Genomic DNA, 25,496 nt, shown 5'->3' on the forward strand with positions numbered 1-25,496 from the left:
ATTCAGATTCACTTTAAGATAATCGTGAACAAGGACTCCAAAGTCCCTTTGTGCTTCTGATTTTCTTAGCATTTACCAATTTAGAAAATAGTCTGTGCCTCTATCTGTGATGGCCACTACACTCATCTCTGCCCCCTGATTCTCCTGGAGCTCTGGCATCCCACTGGTGTCTTCCACCGTGAAGACTGACAACTGCGTTCTGCCCATATCATAAAAGGGATCGTACTTCAAGAGTAATTGTGAAGTTCTTCAGAGATTTTGAGGGCATGCTAAGGCGCCACGTCAATTCAATTTCTTTCTTTTGCGTCACTATTTCCCCCTCAAAATGTAGCACATTTCTGATCTCAGCTGTGTTCCTTGGAGACGATAGAAGTATTTTGTTTCTGGGAGTGACAGAGAACATTCACAGAATCGCTGAACTCTGGCTGCAGTGATTAGTTTTGGAACACTATTGTGGGAGTAGATTGCCTACCTGGACTCTTCCGAAGGTGCACAATGGCTATGAGGAGAGATTGGATCGGTTGAGGTTATTTTCCTTGGAACAAAGAAGGCTGAGGGGTGACTTGATTGAGGTGTAAAAAATATGAGGGAAAGAGATAGGGTTGGTCGGATAAAATTGTTTCCCTTGGTGGAGAATTCTAGAACAAGTGGATATAGATTCAAGATAAGTGGCAGAAAGTGTAGAGGGGGCATGAGGAAGAACCTTTTTATGCAGAGGGCAATGGGAGTCTGGAATTCACTGCCCGAGTTGGTGGTTGTGGTGAATGTAACTTAGTAATTCACACTGTATTTAACAATATCATTGTAAGCGTAGCGTTATCCGACCACTAGGGGGAGTAGCTCTGGGAATGCTCAGGAGTTTGTACAGGGCTCCACCCTTGGCTCCGCCCACGACTCCTCCCCCTGGACTACTGTATAAATACCCTTGTCCAAAGCCAGCCTGCAGTTCATCGAGAGTTCAACGGGTAACAGGCTGGCTCTGCAGTAAGTAGATTAAAACCACTGTTCATATCTTAAAGCACGTGTCTAGTAAATTTATGGTTCCATCAGTGGTGGAGGCAGAGACCCTGAACTCTTTTAAAAGGTACCTGGATCTCCACCTTAAATGCTGTAAGCTACAGGGTCATGGGCCGGGTGCAGGAAGGTGGGATTAGAATGAGCACTTGGGTGACCTAGACTGGCATGGACAAGGTGGGCAAAATGGCCTCCTTCTGTGCTGTAACTTTTCTATGTTTCTATAAATGTGTAGAACACAAAAAGGGGAAAAATATCTTTAAAATGTGTGTACAAATGAAGATGTATAAACATAAATAATCGTTTGTGAAGCCCATGTAGTTCTCCAACCAGATTTTTAGTTGAATCCTTTTTTTTAATAGTCACAAATAGGTTTACATTAACACTACAATGAAGTTACTGTGAAAATCCCCTAGTCGCCACACTCTGGCGCCTGTTCGGGTACATAGAACATAGAACCTAGCGGCACTCTTTCTCCTTCCGCGTCCGCCATGGCGGAAGCGGAAGAGAACCCCACATCGCGCATGCGCCGACCGGCGAAAGCCTTTTGGTCAGCACTGCTGCCGGGGGCGCCGGTTTTTTGCGCCAGTCTTCTGGTGTAAACCACTCCGGCGCGGGGCTGGCCCCCAAAGGTGGGGAGAATTCCCCACCTGTGGGAAGGCCCGACCCCTGAGTGGTTGGCGCTACTCCCCTACTCCGGGCCCCTCCGTCACGCCGGGTAGGGGAGAATGCCGCCCCTGGACTCTTAAGAAAGACAGATGGCATGCCCCACGGTGGCTGCCGTCCGCCTTTGCCATTCCACTCTGCAGGCAGCTCTCACTCCCTGGCAATGCTCGGTCCCACAAATTGGACATCGAGCTCACCTCCTAACCAGTTAGGGTATCAACATTTCAAAATGCCATTGCATGAATGCGTTGTGGGGTGGCAACCCAGAAATTACCCAGGAGTCGCATATAAAACCCGTCGAGTCTACAACACAGAAACAGGTCTTTCGGCCTTACTGGTCTATGCTAGTGCTTATGCTCCCATTCACCTTATCTCAGTGTATTAGATGCGTAACACTGCCTTTGTGAGTTCAAGAATCAAAATAACAATTTGCGAATTTGAATTCTATCCATTTAGCAATTTTTGACTGGTTGATTTTAAGGGTTATATGCGAATCGAATGCTATTTAAGATGATGTTCTCAGGGCAAAATTAGGGATGGACAATAAATGTGGCAGTGTCCACATTCTGAGAATTAATAACATAGAAAAAAGTGGTGCAAACAAATTTATATGAGATATTTAGTAACTTAAAATGTGATCGTTGATAAGCTGGCTATCCTTTTTCCAACGTTCCCGAGACTCTGGAATGATCTCAGTAGATCCAAAGTTAGAAAATGCAACACCTCTATTCACGAAAGGAGGGTGGGACGAAACATGGAACTACATTTTTAAAAACTAGACTTAGAGTACCCAATTATCCTTTCCTCCAATTAAGGGGCAATGGCCAATCCACCTAACCTGCACATCTTTGGGTTGTGAGGGTGAAACCCACGCAGACATGGGGAGAATGTGCAAACTCCACACGGACAGTGACCCAGGGCCGGGATTCAAACCCGGGTCCTCAATGCCGCAGTCCCAGTGCCAACCACTGCGCCACATGCCACCCGACACAGAACTGCATTTGAGTTAGCCTGGCATCAGTCTTTGGGAAAGTGCTGCAATCTATTTTCAAGAAAGTCATAACAATGCACTATGAAATGCGTAGTATTATTAGAACAAGTCAACATGTTTTAACAAAAGGGGAATCCTGGGCTGGATTCTCCGCCCTCCCGCGCCACATTTCAGCCCCGACCAGCCGGTGGGATTCTCCATTCCGCCAGCAGGTCAATGGGATTTCCCATTGTGGGGCAGCCCCACGTTGTTGGGAATCCCCCAAGCGCTGGCGGAGAATCCCGCCTCCTGTTTTACAAATTTGTCAGATGTTATTTGAGAATGTAACGCGTAGGATAGATAAAGGGAAATCAGTAGATGTAGTATACCTGGATTGCCAAAAAGGCACGAATTAAGGTGTCTCACAAAAGGTTAACACACAATAAGGCTAATGGGAGATAGGAGTGATATATGAGGATGCATAGGAGGTTGTTTAATGGACAGGAGGCAGAGAGTAGGCATAAATAGGCATTTTCAAGTTGGAATACCATGGCTATTGGAATGCTGAGGGAATCAGTTCTGGTGCCTCAGCTATTTACAATCTATGTTAATTACTTAGATCAAGAGGCAGAAAGTAATGTATCTAAATGTGCTGATGATACAAAGTGACATGGAAATATGAACTGTGAGGGGGACACAAAGAGGCTGAAAAGAGATGTAGCAACGTTAAATGAGCAGACAACAAGATGGTAGATGAAGAAAAATGTGGGAAAGTGTGATGTTATTCATTTCGGTCATAGGAATTGAAAAGCGGAATACCTTTTTAAAGGTCTGAAACTTGTAAAATGTTAATGTTGAAAGGGCCTTGGGTGCACTCCTACATGGGGTGCAATGTTAGTATGCAGGGACAGCAAACAATGAGGAAGACAAGTTACATGTTGGTCTTTAAGGCAAGGGGGCTGGAGTATATGAATAAAGAATTCTTGTTATCGATGTACTGGGTTTGGGTGAGACCGCATCTCGAATACAGTGTGCAGTTTTGGGGTGGGGTTTTCTGTGCAACCCGCTGCGTATTTCGCAGTGGCGGAGGCAGCCCCTGATTGGGCGGTAGTGGGATCTTGTGGTCCTGTCATTGTCAATGGGGTTTACCGTTCAACGCACCCCTCCCCATGGGGGTGAGGTGTGGGGGGGGGGGGGGGCAGTGGAATGGGGTGCACCGTCGACAGAGCCAGTAGATCACGCTGGTATGAACGGCCCAAAAGTTCTGCCTTTGGTCTCCATATTTTATTTTTATTCGTTTCCGGGATATGGGCGTCGCTGGCTGGGCCAGCATCCACTTGTTTGGGCCCTGGGGTGAGGGGCTTGCCATACACGATGAGCGGTTGTGTAAATTGGACGCGTACTCTCTGGAGTTTAGAAGAATGCTCCACAGGAGCATGGTCTCAGGATAAGAAACTGATCATTTAGGACTGAGAGGAGGAGTCTTCACGCAGAGTGTTGGGAATCTTTGGAGTTACCATTGCCAAATACACTTAAGGCTGAGATAGAAAGGCTTTTGGTCTGTCAGTGAATCAAGGGATATGGGGAGTGGGCAGGAAAGTTCAGTCGAAGCCTAAGTTCAGACATAGGAATTTAGGAAATAGGAGCAGAAGTGGGCAATTCAGTCCTTTGAACCTGTTCCTCCATTCAATCAGATCATGGCTGATCTCCATTCAATCAGATCATGGCTGATCTCCATTCAATCAGACCATGGCTGATCTCCATTCAATCAGATCATGGCTGATCTCCATTCAATCAGATAGGCAATTCAGTCCTTTGAAACTGCTCCTTCATTCAATCAGATCATGGCTGATCTCCATTCAATCAGATCATGGCTGATCTTCATTCAATCAGATCATGGCTGATCTCCATTCAATCAGATCATGGCTGATCTCCATTCAATCAGATCATGGCTGATCTCCATTCAATCAGATCATGGCTGATCTCCATTCAATCAGATCATGGCTGATCTCCATTCAATCAGATCATGGCTGATCTGTATTAATGGCGGAGCAGACTTAATGGGCTGTAAGGCCATGGAATCCCTACTGTTTGGAAGGAGGCCATTCAGCCCATCAGGTTTACACTAACCCTCTGAAAGAGCATCCTACCTCGGCCCACTCCCTTGCCCTATCCATGCAACCCTGTAGCCCTACCTAACCTGTATATCTTTGGCCGCTAAGGAGCAGTTGGCCCAAATTGGCCAATCCACCTAACCTACACATCTCTGGACTGTGGGAGGAAACCAGAGCACCTGGAGGAATCCCACACAGACTTGCGGAGAATGTGCAAACTCTACACAGTCACCCACAAGGCCAGGATTGAACCCGGGTCCCTGGCTTTGTGAGGCCGCAGTGCTAACCACTGTGCCACCGTGCCTCCTCCTAGCTCTTGTGTTCTGGAAGAAAAACCTTTTGCTTCTGGCATTGGTAGAAACACACAGTAATAAAGGTGTTCGGGCAAAACATTCTTACATAAATAAATAGCAATAGAATAATGCATCCATTTATTTGAAGTAAAAAGTGCTGTGGAAAACATTACTCAAACTGTAGTTTGCATGTTGCGGCAATCCGGAAAACAAGTTACCTGGCTGGTGATTAGGGCTCCCATTTCAATTAGTAGTCTAATGCAGGACTGCAGTTGTTCAGCTTTATACTGTAGCTCATCCTGCCTCTGTGGCAACAGGGTATGATCATAGTATAACTCACGAAAAACAGAGTTATGAGAAATGACGGCACAATGCAAGGGAGTGAGCCCTGAAACACAAGGAGAATCAAATTATAATCCTGCGGCAGACAGACTAGCAGCAAAAGACTTTTGTTCGTTGCATCTTGATAATTATCCATTACAAAACAGATTTTTTTGTCAGAGAAATACTTTTGTAGGCTTTGATTAAGGCGTTGTATATAAACATTAATAATTAGGCAGTCAAAGTTTGAAACATCGTTGAGTCAATGCTGACCTTGTATCATTCCAGGGAAGGAGGCATTGATTGATTGATTATTGTTATTTTTTTATAGGATTCTTTTAGCGATAATCAGACAATTAAACACTGTTATTTCAGAGTCATAAATAGAGCAGCTGGTTTATAGGCTCAGACAAAGACAGCAATTGTTGGAGGCTATTTATGAGAGAAAGGATAGTTAGGAAAGGGGTGTATTTTTAATATATTTAAGGAAGACGCAATTATTGGAACATCCTCTGATTGGAACTAGACACGCTCAAGGCAAGTCCCACACACTCAAGGAACTGAAATGTGATCTTATCATAGAAGAATCATAGAATCCCTACAATGCAGAAGGAGGCCATTCGGTCCATCAAGTCTGAACTGATCCTCCGGAAGAGCACCCTACCTCGGCCCACTCCCCTGCCCTATCACCGCAATCCCATAACCCCACTTAACCTGCACGTTTTTGGACACTAAGGGCCAATTCATCAAGGCCAACCGACTGTGGGAGGAAACCGGAGCACCCGAAGGAAACCCCGTGCAGACACGGGGAGAGTGCAGAAGCTCCATATGGACAGTTCACCCAAGGCTGGAATTGAACTAAGATCCCTGGCACTGTGGCACTAACCATCATGCCACCATGCTGCCCCATAGCAATCCATGCTGCCCCAAAGCAATCCATGCTGCCCCAAAGCAATCCATGCTGCCCCAAAGCAATCCATGCTGCCCCAAAGCAATCTAATCCTGGATGTACCATGTCCCACTGGACAATGAGCCCATTTACTAATGAGGCATGCACTGGAAATATTGTGGAACGTCATCTTATTTTGATTGCACTGGGTGCAGATAAACGTGGAAATACGATGATGTGGTCATAACAGGGACGTGGTTCAATGAAGGGACAACCTGTGTGTTAAATATTCCTGGAGTTAAATATTCCTGGATAGAAGGTACTTAGGAAAGATAGGAAAATAAGAAAAGGTGGTGACATATAATAATAACAATAACCTTTTATTGTCACAAGTATGAATTTACTGTGAAAAGCCCCCAGTCGCCATATTCCAGTGCCTGTTTGGGTAAGCTGGTACGGGGATTGAACCTGCGCTGCTGCCCTTGTTCTGCATCACAAACCAGCAATCTAGCCCACTGAGGTAAACCAGCCCTGCAGTGACATGGCTGTGACTCTCTGATCAGGCTAAAAACGACAAATCAAGATTTTGAAGGAGAAGTAAGATTAAGAAAAGCAAAAATAAAAGCCAGAGATGGTATAGAGAAACCTGTTAAGAACAATGGGTGGGATTCTCCCGTACCCGGCGGGGCGGGGGGGGGGGGGGGGGGTCCTGGCGGGACAGAGTGGCGGGAACCACTCCGGCGTCGGCCTGCCCCAAAAGGTGCGGAGGAGGGGCCAGGCTGACGCCGGAGTGGTTTGCGCCCAGTCAGCTGGCATGGAAGGCCTTTGGCGCCACGCCAGCTGGGGCCGAAGGGACTCTGCCGGCCGGCGAGGGTCCGCGCATGCGCGTGAGCATCAGCGGCTGCTGACGTCATACCCGCGCATGCGTGAGGGGGGATCACCTACGCGTCGGCCATCGCGGAGGCTGACACGGCCGACACGGCCGACATGTAGGAAAAGAGTGCCCCCACGGCACATGCCCGCCTGCGGATCGGTGGGCCCCGATCGTGGGCCAGGCCACCATGGGGGCACCCCTTGGGGCCAGATCGCCCCGCGCCCCCCCCCCCCCCCCACCTCCCCCAGGACCCCGGAGCTCGCCTACGCCGCCAGGTCCCGCCGGTAAGGGATCTAGTCTGCTCCATGCCGGCGGGACTGGCAAAAAACCAGCGGGACTTCGGCCCAACGCGGGCCGGAGAATTTGGGCAGCTCCGGGGCCCATTGAGTCGCGCCGGTCCCCGCCATTCTCCGAGGCGGGCGGTGCGATTCACCCCTCGCCGACTTTTGGGGGGCCGGAGAATTCGGAGGACGGCGGGGGCGGGATTCACGCCAACCCCCGGCGATTCTCTGACCCGGCGGGGGCTCGGAGAATCCCGCCCAATGTCTCTGGTCATTTAACAACATTCTGTATGAAGCATATTTATGAGACTTGGCCACAGCTTGACATAGAATGGTTACAACACGGAAGGATGTCAGTCAGCCCATTGTGTCTATGTTGGACCTCCAAAGGAACAATTCATCTCGTGTTCCTCTCCTGCCTTTTCTCTGCATCCCAGGACTCTTTTCCCCCTTTTAGTTAATGATCCAATTCCATTGTGAAAGCATCAATTGATCCTGTCTCCACCACACTCTCAGGCAGTGCATTCCAGATTCTAACCACCACTTGCCTACCTTAGAGGTTTTTCCTCATGGTGCCATTGCTTCCTTTGCAAATTATCTTTTATCTGCTTCCACGGGTTTTCAATTCTCCCACCCACGGAAACAGCTTTTCCCCATCAACCCTGTCCCGACCCCTGATGATTTTGAATATCTTTATAAAATCACCCCTCAACAATTTCTGCTTCAAGAAGAACAGACCCAGCCGCTCTAACATTTCCAGTTACTGAACCTCTTCAATCCTGGCACCATTCTCGTGAATCTTTCCTGCACACTCTCTCGTGCCTTCATACCCTTGAACCTCCAGGGACACCCTGGGGGGGGGGAATCCCCCAGCCTACGCCCGGGCCGGAGAATCACCGGGCGCGAATCGCATGGTCTACACCCCCCCTCCCCCCACCCCGGCGATTCTCTGCCCGGCATGGGTCGAGCGGCCGCGTAAATAATCCGAGTTCCTCCGGCACCGTCCACGTGTGGTCTGACCCGGTGGGACCTCGGCATGCATCCGGGGGCGGCCTGTTGGGGGGAAGGGGGGGGTCTGACCCTCTCCGGTTGGGGGCCTCCTTTGCTCCACGCTGGCCCCTGTAGCCCTGCGCCCTGTTGCGTGGGGGCCGGCGCGGAGAAGGGAGCCACCTCGCATGCGCGCATTGCCGCCGGTCGCCCTGCCCATGTGCAGACCCGCGGCACCCCTCTGCCGCCGGTATCAGCAGCTGGAGCGGCGTGGGTCGCTCCAGTGCTGTGCTGGCCCCCTGTAGGGGTCAGAATCACTGCTCCTGGGGCCAAGTTGACGTTGTCGTGAAATGCGACGGCGTTTACGACGGCGTCAACACTTAGCCTCCTCTCTTCCAACACTGCAATGTTCTCCTTGAACAAAACTGCCATGCCATCAACTTTTCTTCCTTTCCTATCTGTCCTGAACATCTTGTACCCAGGAATATTTAAAACACCGGTTTTCCCTTCTTTGAACCAGGTCTCTGTTATCACCGCAACATCAGATTTCCACATGGTTATCTGCGTCTGCAATACACCAATCTCATTTGCCATACTCTGAGCATTCACCTACATGCACTGTAACACTCTTTTAGACTTTGTCACTCTGCTCATTGATGCTTCAAATTGCCGCTGGACTCACTGAGAACCTTGGACTACAAGGGCTAATTTTTAAAAATTCTTTCTTGGGGTGTAAGCATCACTGGCTAGTCTAGCATATGTTGGCCATTCCAAATTGGCCTTGAAAAGCTGGTGGTGGGCCGCCATCTTGAACGGTTGCTGTTGTCTGGTGTAGGTCCCCTCCACAATGCTGCAGGGAAGGGATTCCCAGAATTTTGACACAGTGGCAGTGAAGGAACGGCGATACAGTCCAGGCAAGGATGGTGGGTGGCTTGGTGAGGAACTTGCAGGTGGTCCTCTTCCCATGTGTCTGCTGCCCTTGCCCCTCAAGGGTGCAGAGGTCACGAGTTTCAATACAAGTCGGCTCCTCCCATTTCAAGGCCTTCACCACAATGTAGAATAAGACGCCAGTTAAAACAACGCAATACGTAGCGCATCACCATTTTCATCCCACTGTACTATGCTATTGCTGTTCACATAGGTGGGGACGAGGGGAGAGTTGGGGTCATGAGTGTGAATCGCCACTCTGAATCATGATTATGGGGCGCGATTCAACGACCTTGTCGCACCATTCTGGTGTCAGAACTAGGCCGTTGAATCTTGTGAGAGGCCTCCCGGGAGATTTGCCACGCTTGAAACACCTCGTGAGATTTAACGGAGTGTCTCGAGACGTCGTGATCTGGATTTTGCTCTCGTTGGGCATAATGTAGAGCAGCATATTTAAGTCAGCCATTAGGTAGCCGCTGTGAAATACCCCACTAAACCAGCCCAAAACAGGACATAGATTTCTTTGCGGTTAAATCGCACCCACGGAGTCTGAGTCGATACAATAAGTGCAGTAAATGAACTTGAATTTATATGGCGCCTAGACCATCCCAAGGCACAGTGAAGTGTAGTCACCGTTGAAAGGCAGGAGACAGAGCAGCCTTTTTTATACACAGCAAGCCCCCACAAACAACAATGTGTTATGTCCAGATTATCTGTTCAAAATGAAGGATAAATATTAGCCAGGGTAGTGGGGAGAACTGCCCCTATTCCTATTCAAAATAGTGCGACTGGATCTTTTACTAAGAGGGCAGATGGGGCTTTGGATAATGAAGGTCCAAAAAATGGCACCTCAGTAATGCACTGCGGGGTCAGTGAAGACTTGGGGGCTCAAGGCTCAATTGTGTAATTTGATCCCAAAATTTCATGACTCACAAGTGAGAGTGTTTCCCTAAACCACGGCTGACTCCCGAGACGGTGTCGATTTGAGGCAGATTGTTGGGGTTGGGAAAATGGAACGCATGGTGCATTGATCGAGGAGTACGTATCGAGGGCAGTGACTGCCTGAAATGGGAACTTCACCCATTCCCAACACTGACCACTCATGTGCTCCGACAAGAGAGCCACACTTGAGAGAGGAGGGTGGTTCTCAGAATCAATGGTACTGCTGCTCCACCGCTCGTTCGCACTCCCTCCAGGCAAGCTCCAAGTATCTGAAGGTAAGTAAAGTCAGCATCTCGGCGAGCAACCTTCACCTGATTTGCTTGGCTATTACCTCTATTGTTCACCGAAACCGATTTGCACTCCATCCCACATTGAACTCATGACAAAATAAAATCGAGTAAGGTGCAAGTGTCGGATTCACGGAATGGGTTTGGTAAAAATAACCTTTTCCCCTCAAGATTTTACTTTGCATCGTTCAAGGCAACTAATCACCAACCTGACAGATCATTGTTTGCAGTTACCACTGAGTACATGGAAATGTTTATCAATATATGTGGAATGTGACAAATTGCTTGCAGTGCACAAGCAGTTTTAATCTCTCACAAAGAAACCGATAGGGGAACAGTTTAATGATAATTGCTTATTGTCACAAGTAGGCTTCAATGAAGTTACTGTGAAAAGCCCTAGTCGCCACATTCCGGCACCTGTTCGGTGAGGCTGGTCCAGGAATTGAACCCACGCTGCTGGTGGTGTTCTGCATTACAAGCCAGCTGTGCTAAACCAGCCCCTGTTTACGCAACACTCCTTGCACAAAGAAGGTTAATTTAAAGAAGTGAACTCCAATTGAAATCCAGAATTTAAAAAACCCTCTTGTTTTATTTTAACAATGGGCTGTTTTGAATGATCAGAGCTTGATTACACGGCGGCAGCTTTAGGCGAGCTCTGGATTACTTTGAGTTCAACTTGGAGACTCTTGACTGTTACCGGCAGAAACAAGAGCATTTTCAGCCCATGTGATTTGCAAACTATTTCAGGCCGCACCTTATAAAAGAATTCTCAGTCTCTCTTGTCCGATTACCCATGTATACTGTGATGGTAACAGCAGGCTGAAAGAGGAAATTTTACTTCATAGAAACCACAACGCTTAATTTATCAGGTTGTTGTCCGAAGGGCTGTTGTCCAGGTTATAGGAGGAAGATTATAACAGTTGTCTTGCCGAATCAGGTGGCAGGATATTCTGCTGTGCTGGGATTCCTGTCACCTCCCCCCACCCCCCCCCCCCCCCCCCCCCCCGCTCCCCCTGAGCTGAATGGTGGAGGTGGGGGGTTGGGAGGGGTGATGTCTTCAATAATGTGAGTCATCAATTGGGGGGGGGGTACCACATCGGGACTCCAAATTCTCTGCAAGGCCCCACTTGTGCCGATTTACTGCACATCAGCCTTGGCCAGTGTGGAGGCGGTTGAGGAACGCCCAATGTTGGCGCGTTGAAGCCAGATGATGCCTGGGCAGCACGGTAGCACAAGTGGATAGCACTGTGGCTTCACAGCGTCCAGGTTCGATTCCCCGCTGGGTCAATGTCTGTGCAGAGTCTGCACGTTCTCCCACAGTCCAAAGGTGTCTACGTTAGGTGGATTGACTGTGATAATTTGCCCTTAGTGACCAAAAATGTTAGGAGGGATTATTGTGTTGCAGGGATAGGGTGGAAGTGAGGACTTAAGTTGGTTGATAGACTCGATAGGCTGAATGGCTTCCTTCTGCACTGTATGTTCTATGTTTTATGATCACAGTTCAATAATAATCCCCTGGTTGCAAAACATTTCATGGCTTTCTGAGGACACAGTGTTACTTAAATATTATTTAAGTATCGCTCATTAAAAATATTGAAGCGATTTTGGATGGAGGTGGATTGGTATTGTGGAGAGTCCCCATGTGTATGTTGAATTAGAAATTCCCTTCTCCTTTAGGGTTGAAGTTAAGTAGTTTCTTTGCAACCAATGAAAGCTCTTTGAAAATGTTTGCAACTTTAATAATTAACATCTCTAATGCATGGCATTCAGGGGCTGGGATTGCCAAGTGTCCATTGTTACGGCATAAATTTAACGAATGTTAGTGGCGAATAGGTGTCTGGTCTGTCCAGCTGAAGCCCAATAGGTGGACATCTCTTCCAAATATGTCGTAGTCATAGAGTCATACAACACAGAAACAGGCCCTTCAGTGCACCATGTCTAGGCCAACCATCAAATACCACATTTGGAGGTATGCTGTGCTGCTTAACTAAATGGATAGCGATGTGGAATGACACAGAGGGTCTCAGCCCTCACAACAACATCCTGCAGCCCCATCTTCAATTTCAAAGCCATTGAACAAGGGGTCAACGTCTGCATTCCTCTGCCAGTGGCCTTTATTCAAGGCTTCCTTTTCCTATATATCTGCTTGTATCCTCTTTGTCCCCTTTCCCTTCAGCCTCGGCAAAGGATTCCATCGTGTTTGTCACCCGAGAGTGACATTCTCCTTTGATTGCCTCCCATATCAAAAACTTGCAGTTTTCCACCCCTACCACTAGGGGGTAGATTTTGACTTTGTTCGATGTACAGCTTAAAGCCAGCGATGGTCACTGGAAATATGAGTCATTGGAAGTAAAAACTGTGAGAGATGCAAAACTGGCTGTGATTTGCAATCACCTGTGGTACACTATTGCACAAAGTCGAGATTAACCCCCTTGTATAAGGCTTTGGTTTGGCCACATTTGGAATACTGCGTACAGTTCTGGTCGCCACATTACCAAAAGGATGTGGATGCTTTGGAGAAGGTGCAGAGGAGGTTCACCAGGATGTTGCCTGGTATGGAGGGCGCTAGCTATGAAGAGAGGTCGAGTAGATTGGGATTATTTTCAGTAGAAAGACGGAGGTTGAGGGGGGACCTCATTGAGGTCTACAAAATTATGAGAGGTATCGACAGGGTGGATAGCAAGAAGCTTTATCCCAGAGTGGGGGACTCAATTACTAGGGGTCACGAGTTCAAGATGAGAGGGGAAAAGTTTAAGGGAGATATGCGTGGAAAGTTCTTTTCGCAGAGAGTGGTGGGTGCCTGGAACACATTGCCAGCGGAGGTGGTAGAGGCGGGCACGATAGCATCATTTAAGATGTATCTAGACAGATACATGAATGGGCAGGGAGCAGAGGGATATAGATCCTTAGAAAATAGGCAACAGTTTTAGATTGAGGATCTGGATCGGCGCAGGCCTGGAGGGCCGAAGGGCCTGTTCCTGTGTTATAATTTTTCTTTGTTCTTCTCTTTGTTACATGTGTTCTCTCCACCAAGTGAATCTGCCCCTGATGCTGCATTTGATGAGTTTATCTGGAAAAACTGGATATAATAAACCAACTTTGGTGCATCTGAAACCTGCAAAATGCCTTTGGGCATGAAGTTAGCTCACAGCGAATGGGAAGCCAATTTTAGCATTAATGGAAAAGGATATTGGGGAGGAGGCAAATTTGCCAATGCCTGTCCCATGGCTTGAGGAGAATCTCACTCTCTTTGGCTTGAGGCTACACCAACATTGGAAAAACTAGGCTAGTAAATGGGAAGGACAAAGACAATCAGACCATCGATGTGCGGATTGCTTTCATGTGGTAGCTAGCCCCTTTAAGGGGGTGGGCATCGGAAGGGTCATGTGCCCAGATTGCCCAATGGGAAATGAGAATGGAGATCGCAGTGCGGAATGTGGGCTGTGCAGCTGGTTCTGATCCCAGGACTGAGAATGAAGATAACCGGCCCCGGGTCACTATCCGTGTGGAGCTTGCACATTCTCCCTGTGTCTGCATAGATCTCACCCCCACAACCCAACAATGTGCGGAGTAGGTGGATTGGCCACGCTAAATTGCCCCTTAATTGGAAAAAAGAAAGAATTGGGTAATCTAAATTTATTTTTAAAAAGGGAATGAATTGATTACAGTGCTCTACTTGTAGTTTCAATTTATAATAGACCCGTTGTTGTTAGTTAGCTAACTGGTGGTTGACAATTATTGCATTTACTGTGCGCAATGGATAACGCGCCTGACTGCGGATCAGGAGATTATTGCATTTACTACAGTTCAAAAACTTTGCATGCAGCCCACCATGGGCTGTTCTGTTGCCTTATGGGCAGGAGACAACTCTGACCGGGATCCTGTCTCACAGATTCGCAACAAAGGTCACAAGAAGATAACTCATTCATAACTGACCACAAATTACCTACCTTCAAAATCCCTGGCTTCCAAGTTCACCAAGGCCCCAGCGGCTATGACCATCTGCGAACGACAGACAAGTTTTAGTGAATATCAAATTTGACACATCAAATGACATTTCTTCTTGAATTCTATTTGACCTGACTAGACCAATGCACTCCTGGCTGACCTCCAACATTCTACCCCTCTTAAACCTGAGGTCATCCAAAACACTGATGTCTGTATCTTAACTCGCCTCAAGTTGGGACTATATCATTCCTGTGTTCCCTGACCAAATCAGCTTCCACTCAAACTATGTTCCTCACCGAGTCATCTGTCACTGAGCAATGATTTTTATTCTCCCTGTAACACATTCTAATGCCTTACCTTTATGCCAGTACTGGAACATTATTCCTGCCATTAACGCTTCCTCTGTTTCATGACCTATACATCTTTGTTGCAAACCCTCCTAGCTCCCACCAATCATTGACCATCTTCCAGCTGCTTCACCCCCTCTTATACCGCGTATGATCCATCACATTTGCCCCTCTCTATTGCTCTGAACAAGATTCAATGGACTCAAAACGTTAACTCTATTTTCATAGAATCATAGTATTTACAGTGCAGAAGGAGGCCATTCGGCCCATCGAGTCTCAACCTGCCCTTGGAAAGAGCACCCTACTTAAGCCCATGCCTCCACCCTATCCCCAGTAATCCCGCCAAAGCGTTTTGGACACTAAGGGGCAATTTATCATGGCCAATCCGCCTAACCTGTACATCTTTGGACTGTGGGAGGGAACTGGAACTCCCGGTGAAAACCCACGCAGACACGGGGAGAACGTGCAGATTCCGCACAGACAGTGTCCCAAGCCGGGAATCGAACCTGGGACCCTGGTGCTGCAAAGCAACAGTGCTAACTGTGCCACTGTGCTTCCCTTTCTATCTCTAGATGCTGCCAGAACTACTGAGTTTTTCCAGCATTTTTCTGTTTTGTTTCAGATTCCAGCATCTGCAGTCTTTTGCTTTTATGCAAGATTGGGTCACTTGAGATCCCTGGGGGACAGTTGGAGCTCATGGGCCTGTGCCCCACATTAATTCAGCGCTTTCAGCAGAGGACATTAATAATAAAAGAACGCCATAGTAAGATCATCGATTCTACCAGCATTAAAGCATTTATTCTGGTATTTAACTTCAAATCATGTGACAGGATGCTGCCACAGCAAACATTGGTGCAAACTTGCACAAATGTCTCAAGGAATGTGATGTACAAGCCTGCACAAAAATCCATCCCTTGTACAAATGTTCTGCTAGACTGACACCATCCTGCCCACCTCAATCACACAATGCATATTCTTTCAGTGCCTGCTTATTGTTGATATCAAATGTTGATTCAGGTATGAAAAGTGCTAATGTGGAGTTCCGCATCAGTATCTCAAGGTGTTGCACATCTTTCAAGAAAAGCCTGCTATGGGATACGGGACTACTGGAAAGAAACATGAGAATGATTAAAAGAGCAGTTTTCCTCCCCCACCTGTGGCTCAGTTGGTAGCACACTACAGAATAGTGTGTGCTCAAGTCCCACTCCTGAAGCTTGACCACATACCTGAGTGCTACACGGTCAGAGGAGCCATCTTTCAGTTCAGTCCCCCAACCAGCTCCTAATTGAATGCAGAGGCTGTGATGACACTATTTCAACGAAGAGCAGGAGAGTTATCCCTGGTGCCCTCGCTAATATTTTGCCTCAAATAATGTCCCAATAAGCAGGTTGTCTGATCATTATCCCATTGCTGTTTGTGGGAGCTTGCTGTGCACAAATCTAACCATCTTGTTTCCCACATCACAGCAGCAATTGTATTTAACTGGCTGTGGAGTGGTGTGGGACGGCTTGGGTCACGAAAAGCGTGAAATAAAAGCAAATTTTGTTCTTTCTCTTCTCCTCTTACCCGGAAAGCTTGGAGGCATGGTGCTCCCTGGGCACTTGGACCCACACGGTGCCCTACCCAGTCTGGGGGTCCCACCTCCTGCATAAGACTTCAGTGCACCTGGGTGGCCAGTTTCCGGCCCTTTAGCAGTTCCCTGCCAGCTTGTCCTTGGAGCAACTCTGCAGTTCCTTCCTATTTCGGGCCAATTGGTGAACTTTCTATCGGACCTCATTTGGCAGTGGCAGCTTGCCATTTTCATTGCCCCGTGGCTTGATTAAGAAAAACAGTCCCGGATTTTGAACGGGTTTCCATGAGGTGCACTGACACAGTGCTCACCCACCCTGCACACCTACGCGTCCCATAGTCTGTGTGCTTCAAGACCAGTCACCTTTCTGTACCAGGCTATTCGGGATGGCCGACGATCGAGGCCAATGAATCATTTTGCACAAAGATAAAAACCTTTAGGCTGGCGCAGTGGTTAGCACGGCTGCTTCACGCAGCCAAAGACACGGGTTCGATCCCAGCCCCGGGTCACTGTCCGTGTGGAGTTTGCACATTCTCCCCATGACTGCGTGGGTCTCACCCCCACAACCCAAAATGATGTGCAGGATAGGTGGATTGGCCAGTCTGCATTGCCCCTTAATTGGGGGGGGGGGGAAGAATAGGGTACTCTAAATTTATTTAAAGAAAAGAGATAAAAACCTCATCTGATCTCTCTCTATTCTTTTTCAAAAGTGGATTCTGATTTTTTTTGTGCCCTGGAATCTTGAAACCTCTGGCAAATATTGGAGAAACAAATTTAAAACCAAATCCTTCTAACCATTAAAACAATTGTAGGAGGCTCCGAAACGCTGTTGGGTGCAGGAGTTTTTTTTTAATAGCTATCATTTGGCAGCCAGTTCATGAAGGTCTGTTGCAATTTAAATTCCAGGTAGCCTCAAGAGTATTGACAGTGTAGATCCCTCCAGTCAGACATTATGCAAATATCCTCATAATCTGATGGCTGTGCAGAAAAGATTCTGATCTTTTCTGTGCCAATGGTTGGAATACAGCATAAACATTTATGGCTGAGTTAGACAGGCAGAGAAGCGGGGCAGGCTGGGTCACGAGGCTGTATAGCGACACTCAGTGTTTTGTTGTTCATTATTTAATCCCCCTCCGGCTAACTTTGGCTCTATCCAATCTTTTACTTGTTGCAAGGCACCTGGGAAATTTAGTTCAGCGTACTTCCCATTCCCTCACCTTCTGGAGTCCCTCACTCGTTCCTTTCTTGTGGCCTCGCTAGAACTTTGAGATAGCTGAATGCCTCGTCCATAATTCCTGGGCCTTTGCAGTGGATATTCTCGGAGAGCCAGCATCACTGACATTCCGTCACTTTGACTGAGGGTCTAAATTTTGTCACCCAATATCTACTTAAGCAACAATACGGCATTTGAATCACAGCTTAGAACTCTTAATCAATTCTGGAGAGTCAGGTCTGCCATCACAAGCAATACTTCTGCCTTTATAGTGCACAACCTCTGTACTCCATTGAAATGAGGTAACATCCCATCAACAAACTGCTTTATTTCACAAATACACAAAACAATACAGATTTCAGAGCGAGAGGAATTTTTTTTTTAATCCTTCTTGCTCAATGTAAATTAGCTAAAATACTGGCATGCCAGTTTTAGGCTAATCCCTCTACTAACTTGGTGCAGTTATATGAAGAAGTGGTTTGGCCTGGCCAAATACTGTTAAGTACCGAAAATGAGGGTACTCTACACTAAAATTGACTACAGTGAAAAACAACTTTATTGGCTGAAAAGATCTTAGGAACATGTTGACACAATGTGGGGCGGAGGGGGTATGGGGTGGGGAGAGTGTGGGACAGGGAGGGTGTGGGTCAGAGAGGGTGTGGGGCGGAGAGGGTGGGGGACGGGGAGTATGTGGATGGGGAGGGTGTGGGACGGAGGGTGTGGGGCGGGAAGGGGGTAGGACGGGGAAGGGTGTGGGGCGGGGAGGGTGTGGGGATGGGGGAGGGTGTGGGGACAGGAAGGGGGAGGGTGTGGGGACAAGAGGGTGAGGGGTGGGAGGGTGTAGGGTCAGGGAGAGTGTGGGGACAGGGGAGAGTGGGGGACAGGGAGGGTGGGAGGGTGTGGGGTAGGGAAGGTGGGGGACAGACGAAGGTGTGGGGTGGGGAAGGTGAGGGACAGGGGAAGGGCAAGGGACAGGGAGGGTGTGGTGGTATGATATTGATGGCTCATCAGAGGGTGGGGGGGGGACAGGGAGGGTGGGGGGGGCAGGGGAGGGTGTGGGGTAGGGTTGAGGGGACGGGGAGGGTGTGGGGTGGGGGTCAGGGGAGGGTGTCGGGTGGGAGGGTGGGACAGGGGAGGGTGGGGGAAGGTGTGGGGTGGGGTCAGGGAAAGGTGGGGGACAGGGAGGGCAGGGGACAGGGGAGGCTGAGGGGGACAGGGAGGGAGGGGGATAGGGAGGGTGGGGGACAGGGAGGGGGTGGGGGACAGGGAGGGTGTGGGGTCAGGGAGGGTGTGGGGTGGGATTGTGGGGACAGGGGAGGGTGTGGGGACAGGGAGGGTGTGGGGTGGGGTTGTGGGGACAGGGGAGGGTGTGGGGTCAGGGAGGGTGTGGGGTGGGTTGTGGGGACAGGGGAGGCTGAGGGGGACGGGGGAGGGTGTGGGGTGGGAGGCTGGGACAGGGGAGGGTGGGGGACAGGGAGGGCGGGGATGGGGGAGGGTGTGGGGTGGGGTTGTGGGGACAGGGGAGGGTGTGGGGTCAGGGAGGGTGTGGGGTGGGGTTGTGAGGACAGGGGAGGGTGTGGGGTGGGGTTGTGGGGACAGGGGAGGGTGTGGGGACAGGGAGGGTGTGGGGTGGGGTTGTGGGGACAGGGGAGGGTGTGGGGACAGGGAGGGCGTGGGGTGGGGTTGTGGGGACAGGGGAGGGTGTGGGGGCAGGGAGGGTGTGGGGTGGGGTTGTGGGGACAGGGGAGGGTGTGGGGTCAGGGAGGGTGTGGGGTGGGGTTGTGGGGACAGGGAGCTCAGCCTCCAGGCTCTGGTACAGACTTGATGAACCAGCTGTTTTTTTTCCTGTCCATCGGTTTTGCATATTCAGAAACATCGGAGCCAGCTGATCATATTACCGTCCAGACAAAGACAAATCTGGGATAACATCAGCCCAGATTTCACCTCGGGGGATGGTTTGATCCCAAGTCCTGTTTCTCACTAATCACTGACAGGTGGGGAATACCTGGAAAATACTGACGGTTGATGTTTATATTTGCAGGCACTAGAGGACCTGCCATTCAAGCACAGTGTTTTCTGTTTGTATTTTAGATCGCCAGCGATTGCAATTTTTCTTTTTAACACTATGTGTGCCTGTGTGTGATACAGTGCTACGCCTGGGTAGCAGAAACTGCGTAAAGACATTCGGGATGGTTTCAATCGGAAATTGTTTGACTCCCTATTTAAATACACTACTTCAGGACAATAAATTATTTTTGGGGAATAGTATTAACAATTAAGATACTCGACATTCACTTTCATTCTGAGCATAGAAGGATTTAAAGTCTGTGTTTACCTGAATGATGCTCAAATGTCCATAGTGAGCAGCCAGATGTAAAAAGGTTTGTCCTTTGTCCTCAACAGCATTCAGGTCAGCCCCGAGCATAATCAGGTCCCGTACAATCAAAGGTTGGTTTGCCACCACAGCAACCAATAGGGGTGTCTATGAATATCATTAAAAACATCATTAGCTCTGGAGACAGTACAGAATAATAGGAACAGGACCAGGCCATTCAGTCCCTCGAGCCTGTTCTGTCATTAATCTTTTTCTCCATATGTTCAGGGGATGTGGGCGTCGCTGGGCCAGCTTTTGAAGTCCATTCCTGGCTGCCCTTGAGCTGAATGGCTCGCTGGGACATTTCAGAGGGCATTTAACAGTCAGCCTTATTGCTGCAGGTCTGGAGTCAAAAAACAATACAGCGCAGGAACAGGCCCTTCGGCCCTCTAAGCCTGTACTGGTCACGATACCAAACTTGGCCAAAACGCTCAGCGCTTCCTTGCGCCATATCCCCTTAATACCCATACTATTGATGTATTTGTCAAGATGCCTTTTGAACGCCGTTAATGTATCTGCTTCCCCAACCTCCCCTGGCAACATGTAGGCCAGACCAGGTAAGGACGGCACCTTTCCTTCCCTGAAGGACATTAATGAACCAGATGGGTTTTTATGACAATCATAGAGTTTTAATTTCAGATTTTTACTGAATTCAAATTTCACCATCTGCCGTGCTGGGATTTGAACCTGGGACCCCAGAGCATTTCCCTGGGTCTCTGGATTACTGATCCAGTGACAATTCCACGACCCTTTATGTAAAACATGCTGCCTTCCATTACCCTGAAGGGCCTGGTTTTAATTTTAAGTTTATGAACCCTTGCCCTGGACTTCCCTCGCATAATCATTAATCTTTTATACTCAATCGAAGCCAAGCAAAGTCTAACGAACCTGTCGTCATAACGTAACCCTGGAAACAGTCTGGTGTATCTCCACTAAGGTGCCCAGAACTGTATGTAACAATCCAGGATGGAGTTGAACCAGACTTCATAGCATTACTTCCACCCCTTTGCATTCCAGCCCACTTGAGCTAACATTCCATTAGATTTTAAGAAATAGGAACAGAAGTTTGGCCATGAAACCTGCTCTGTCATTTGATAAAATCCTGACCGATCTGATTGTTGCCTTTACTCCACCTTCCTCCCAGCTCCAGCTTGACTCTTAACTCACTTGTCGATCAGAAATCTGTCTAGTCCAGCTCTGAATATATTCAATAACCCAACCTTCACTGCTCTCTGTGGAAGAGAGTTCCATACACGAACGACCCTTCGAGAGAAAAACCTCCTCCTCAATTCCATCTTTCCATTGCCGTACATCTTCCTTAAATTTGATACCACCTTAACTTCCTTAGTTAGGGCATGGATAGCGCGTCGTCCTCATGGAGATTTTCTTTCCACTAGCCCCTGACCCAAATTTCTCACCCTCAAACTCCTGTCTCATTACACATAACCTGTTCTCTGGCTGATTTCAGATAATATAGTTCCAAGAAGCTGTCTTTTTAAATTCTTGTTCTACATGTTCATTCGTTGATTTCAGTAAATGGAATGCAAATCTTTCTGCTCCTCCACATTTCCTAGCTTCACTGCATTTAGAAGTGATCAATATTCCTGAGGTCCAAAGGATGACTTTGCACTTTCCAACATTAAATTCCATCTTCTGCAGTTTTATCCACCACTTAACCTATTAATGGTGCATTGTGGTTTTCACCTCCCATCTACATTATTTGCTGTATCACCTAACTTGGCAGGACAGCAAAATTAGTTATACACCTCTCCTGCAGCGAAGTCGTAAATCAATGCAGTGAAACACTGAAAACAAGGACAGAAAGTTTGAGATCAAGGCGTTGCCCAACTGGGGGCCATTGAAAAAAAAGAAAATCGCTTATTGTCACGAGTAGGCTTCAATGAAGTTACTGTGAAAAGCCCCTAGTCGCCACATTCCGGCGCCTGTATGGGGAGGCTGGTACGGGAATCGAACCGTGCTGCTGGCCTGCTTTAAAAGCCAGCGATTTAGCCGAGTGAGCTAAACCAGCCCCTCACATTGCAGCCTCCCACAAGCAATATGAATGACAGCACTTGATGGGAGATAGGGCAACAATTTTGAATGACTTTAGCTTTCCAAGGATGGGAGGCTGGCCAGGGTGTGGACTGGGAAGATCAAACCTAAATTGATGGAGGCACGAATTGTGGTTTAAGAAGCGGATAAATTTGCGCAATGTTATGGAGATGAAGAAAGGCGGTGTTCATGATGGTGTAGGTACGTGGCTGGTGACTCATTTTGATGTCAAATGTGACAACAATAGGCTGGATTCTCCGTCGGCGGGATCCTCCACATCCCCGGCAACGCACTCACGCCCACGGATTTCCCGACGGTGTGGGGGTGCCCACAATGGGAAACCCCATTGGCCGGCCGCCGGGATGGAGATTCCCGCTGCTGGGATGGGTACGGCGGGAAGAGGAATCCCACCAATATCTTTATTGCATGTCTTCTGGAAGTCTGTATAAATAACACGTAGGCACTCATTTACCTACCGTGCTAGCGACCCCCTCAGATAGTTCTACTAAACTATTTAGATATACTTAACCTTTACAAATCCGTGCTAGCTCTCTCTGGTCAGCTCAGGTTTCTTGAATTGTAGAATCGTAAAAATTTACAGTGCAGATGGAGACCATTTGGCCCATCGAGTCTGCACCGGCCCTTGGAAAGAGCACCCCATTGAAGCCCACACCTCCACCCCATCCCCGTAACCCAGTAACGCAATTTACCCTTTTTGGACACTAAGGGGCAATTTAGCATGGCCAATCCACCTAACTTGCACATCTTTGGACTTTGGACTGTGGGAGAAAACCGGAACACCCGGAGAAAACCCACGCTGACACGGGGAGAAAGTGCAAACTCCACACAGTCACCCGAGGCTGGAATTGAACCTGGGACCCTGGAGCTGTGAGGCAGCAGTGCTAACCTCTGAGCCGCCCTGAAGTGCTCAGTCATTCTGCCCTTAATGACAGATTCTAGGAATTCCCTCACTACAAATATTAGATGAATATGCCTGTAATCTCCTGGTTTAATTCTCCCTGACATTGCCAATTGACTCAATCTTAACTGATTGAGCCCCAAGAGGAACAGCTGATCTACCAGGAGCATCCCATATTGTCATGAGGCAACCAATAGCAGTTTTCCAGCGGTGTGGCTTCAATGGGGAATCACATTGACAAGCGCTGGCAAGAGAAACTCTCGTCGCCAGTGACACACGTGCCTGGGAAACAGAGAATGCCCCCCCACCAGCCCCACCCCCCCCGTGTTTCTGTTTGACGTTTGATTATCCCGGTGATGTATCCTAAAACTCTGAATTTGTTTTTTCTTTAGTTTTGCCATGTCATTGGCCTTTCGTGAATCAAGCCCTTGATGTGAAATGAAATGAAAATCGCTTATTGTCACGTGTCGGCTTCGATGAAGGAGTTGGACAATAGTACAGGAGAAATTATTTCATGAGGATGTGTCACAAAGCTATTTGTACCTTTCCTTTGTGCTCTTTAGTATCGAGTCTTCTGAGCTCGCGCATCCGTTCAGCTGCTGCGTAGGCATGTTCCCGCATACCTTTCGCTGCGTAGATGTGAAGAATTCTGAAATCAAATAAATCAGGCAATTGCTAATTACAATTATCACATTGCTCTGCTTCCTCTCAGACACTTTCACAGTTTGGGGACCAGTCTTTAGACTGATCTTCAAGTGGGACAGCATCGAGACACGGGGGGGGGGGGGGTGGTTTCCGGTCTTGCCAGTGGGGGTCTTCTGGTCCCGTGATGGCAAGCCCCCCCCCAACCCTCGTGTTCCCCAGAAGCAAGGGGGTGGATTTAATGGACAATCCCATTGACAGCATCGGGACCAGAAGATCGCGCCATTGAGAAACAGTCCGTGGGAGGGCAGGGAAAATGTCCCCCCACCCTCCCCGCCACAGAGTCAGGTGATTCAAGTGTGACCTTCCAAATTGGTGCAGTGTTGTGAGAGGGACTGATTGAAGGATGGGTGTAGCACCGTGGTGAAGTCAGAAGGGTCTTTGTTGGGGGCAGGAGAGGCGTTTGGGGGAAGAGTTGTAGGGGGAAGCTTTCAGTACCAGGGCATCCAGGTGGCACGGGAATGGCCACGGAAGTTAAATCTGGCCCGACTAGTAGACCAAATGAAGGAAGATTTCCGAAGGTGGGATGTGCTCCCGTTGTCACTGGCTGGGAGGGTACAGATGGTGAAAATGACGGAGGGAAATGACGTGATTGCTATTTGCGTTTCAGTGCATCCCCGTCTTTATTCCATGATCCTTCTTTAAACGGGTCAACAAGGTGATCTCCGGATTTTAATGGGCTAGTAAGACCCCGCGAGTAAAAAAGGGTATGCTGGAGCGCAGCCGTGGGGGAGGGCTGGCTGGCACTGCATAACTTTAGTAATTATTATTGGGTGGTGAATATAGCCATGGTTAGGAAGTGGGTGGTGGTGGGGGGGGGGGGGGGGGGGGGGTTTGGTGTGGGAGCGAGTAGAGGTGGCATCATGCAAGAGCACGAGTTTGGGGGCATTGGTAACGGTACCTCTGCCGTTCCCGCCGGCACGGTACGCCAGCAGCCCCGTGGTGGTAGCGGCCCTGAGAGTCTGGGAGCGATGGAGCAGACATGAGAGAGTGGAGGGAGCATCAGTCTGGTCTCCAATCTGCCCCGGGGTGGTTCGATGGAGGTTTCCGGAGATGGCAAAGAGCAGTGATCGAGAGGATGGGAGATCTGTTCCTAGAGGGGAGCTTTCCCAGCCTGAGGGAGTTGGAGGAGAAATTTGAATTGACGGGAGGGAATGAGTTTAGGTACCTGCAGGTGCGGGACTTCCTACGCAGGCAGGTCTCAACCTTCCCACTCCCACCACCAAGGGGAATACCGGATAGCGTAGCTTCCAGAATGTGGGTGGGAGAAGGGAGGGTTTCGGACATTTACAGGGCACTCATGGGGTCAGAGGAAACGCAGGCTGAGGAGCTGACACACAAATGGAAAGAGGAGTTAGGAGGAGAGATAGAGGATGGTCTCTGAGCGGACGCGATGAGTAGAGTTAACACGTGCCAGGCTCAACCGGGCATGGGGCACACATGACAGTGGCCCGGATGAGCAGGTTCTTTGGGGTAGAAGATAGGTGCGCAAGGTGTGCGGGAGGACCAGCGAACCATGTCCATATGTTCTGGGCATGCCCGAAGCTTAGAGGATTTTGGCAGGGGTTTGCAGGTGTCATGTCCACGTGTAAAAAACAAGGGTGGCACCTAGTCCAGAGGTGGCAATTTTCGGAGTGTCGGAAGACCCAGGAGGAGAAAGAGGCAGACATTCTGGTCTTTGCCTCCCTGGTCGCCCGGAGACGGGTATTAGCTTGGAGGGACTCAAAGCCCTCAAAGTCAGAGACCTGGCTAACTGACATGGCTAGCTTTCTCTGTCTGGAGAAAATCAAGTTCCCCTTGAGAGGG

General features: G+C 48.8%; 1 protein-coding gene across 1 annotated transcript in view; it reads right to left on the reverse strand.

The window, feature by feature from the left end:
• The window catches only part of LOC119954369 (NF-kappa-B inhibitor delta-like), a 145,759-nt gene that overhangs the window by 14,826 nt on the left and 105,437 nt on the right, over positions 1-25,496 (reverse strand). The window contains exons 6-9 of the mRNA XM_038779560.1: positions 23,532-23,637; positions 19,979-20,125; positions 14,516-14,567; positions 5,276-5,445 (exon numbers count right to left, since the gene is read on the reverse strand). Of these exons, the coding sequence (XP_038635488.1) occupies positions 5,276-5,445; positions 14,516-14,567; positions 19,979-20,125; positions 23,532-23,637 (475 nt within the window). The remainder of the gene's footprint in view (positions 1-5,275; positions 5,446-14,515; positions 14,568-19,978; positions 20,126-23,531; positions 23,638-25,496) is intronic.

The sequence above is a fragment of the Scyliorhinus canicula genome, chromosome 19 (assembly GCF_902713615.1).
Source record: "Scyliorhinus canicula chromosome 19, sScyCan1.1, whole genome shotgun sequence".
NCBI classification, from domain to species: domain Eukaryota; kingdom Metazoa; phylum Chordata; class Chondrichthyes; order Carcharhiniformes; family Scyliorhinidae; genus Scyliorhinus; species Scyliorhinus canicula.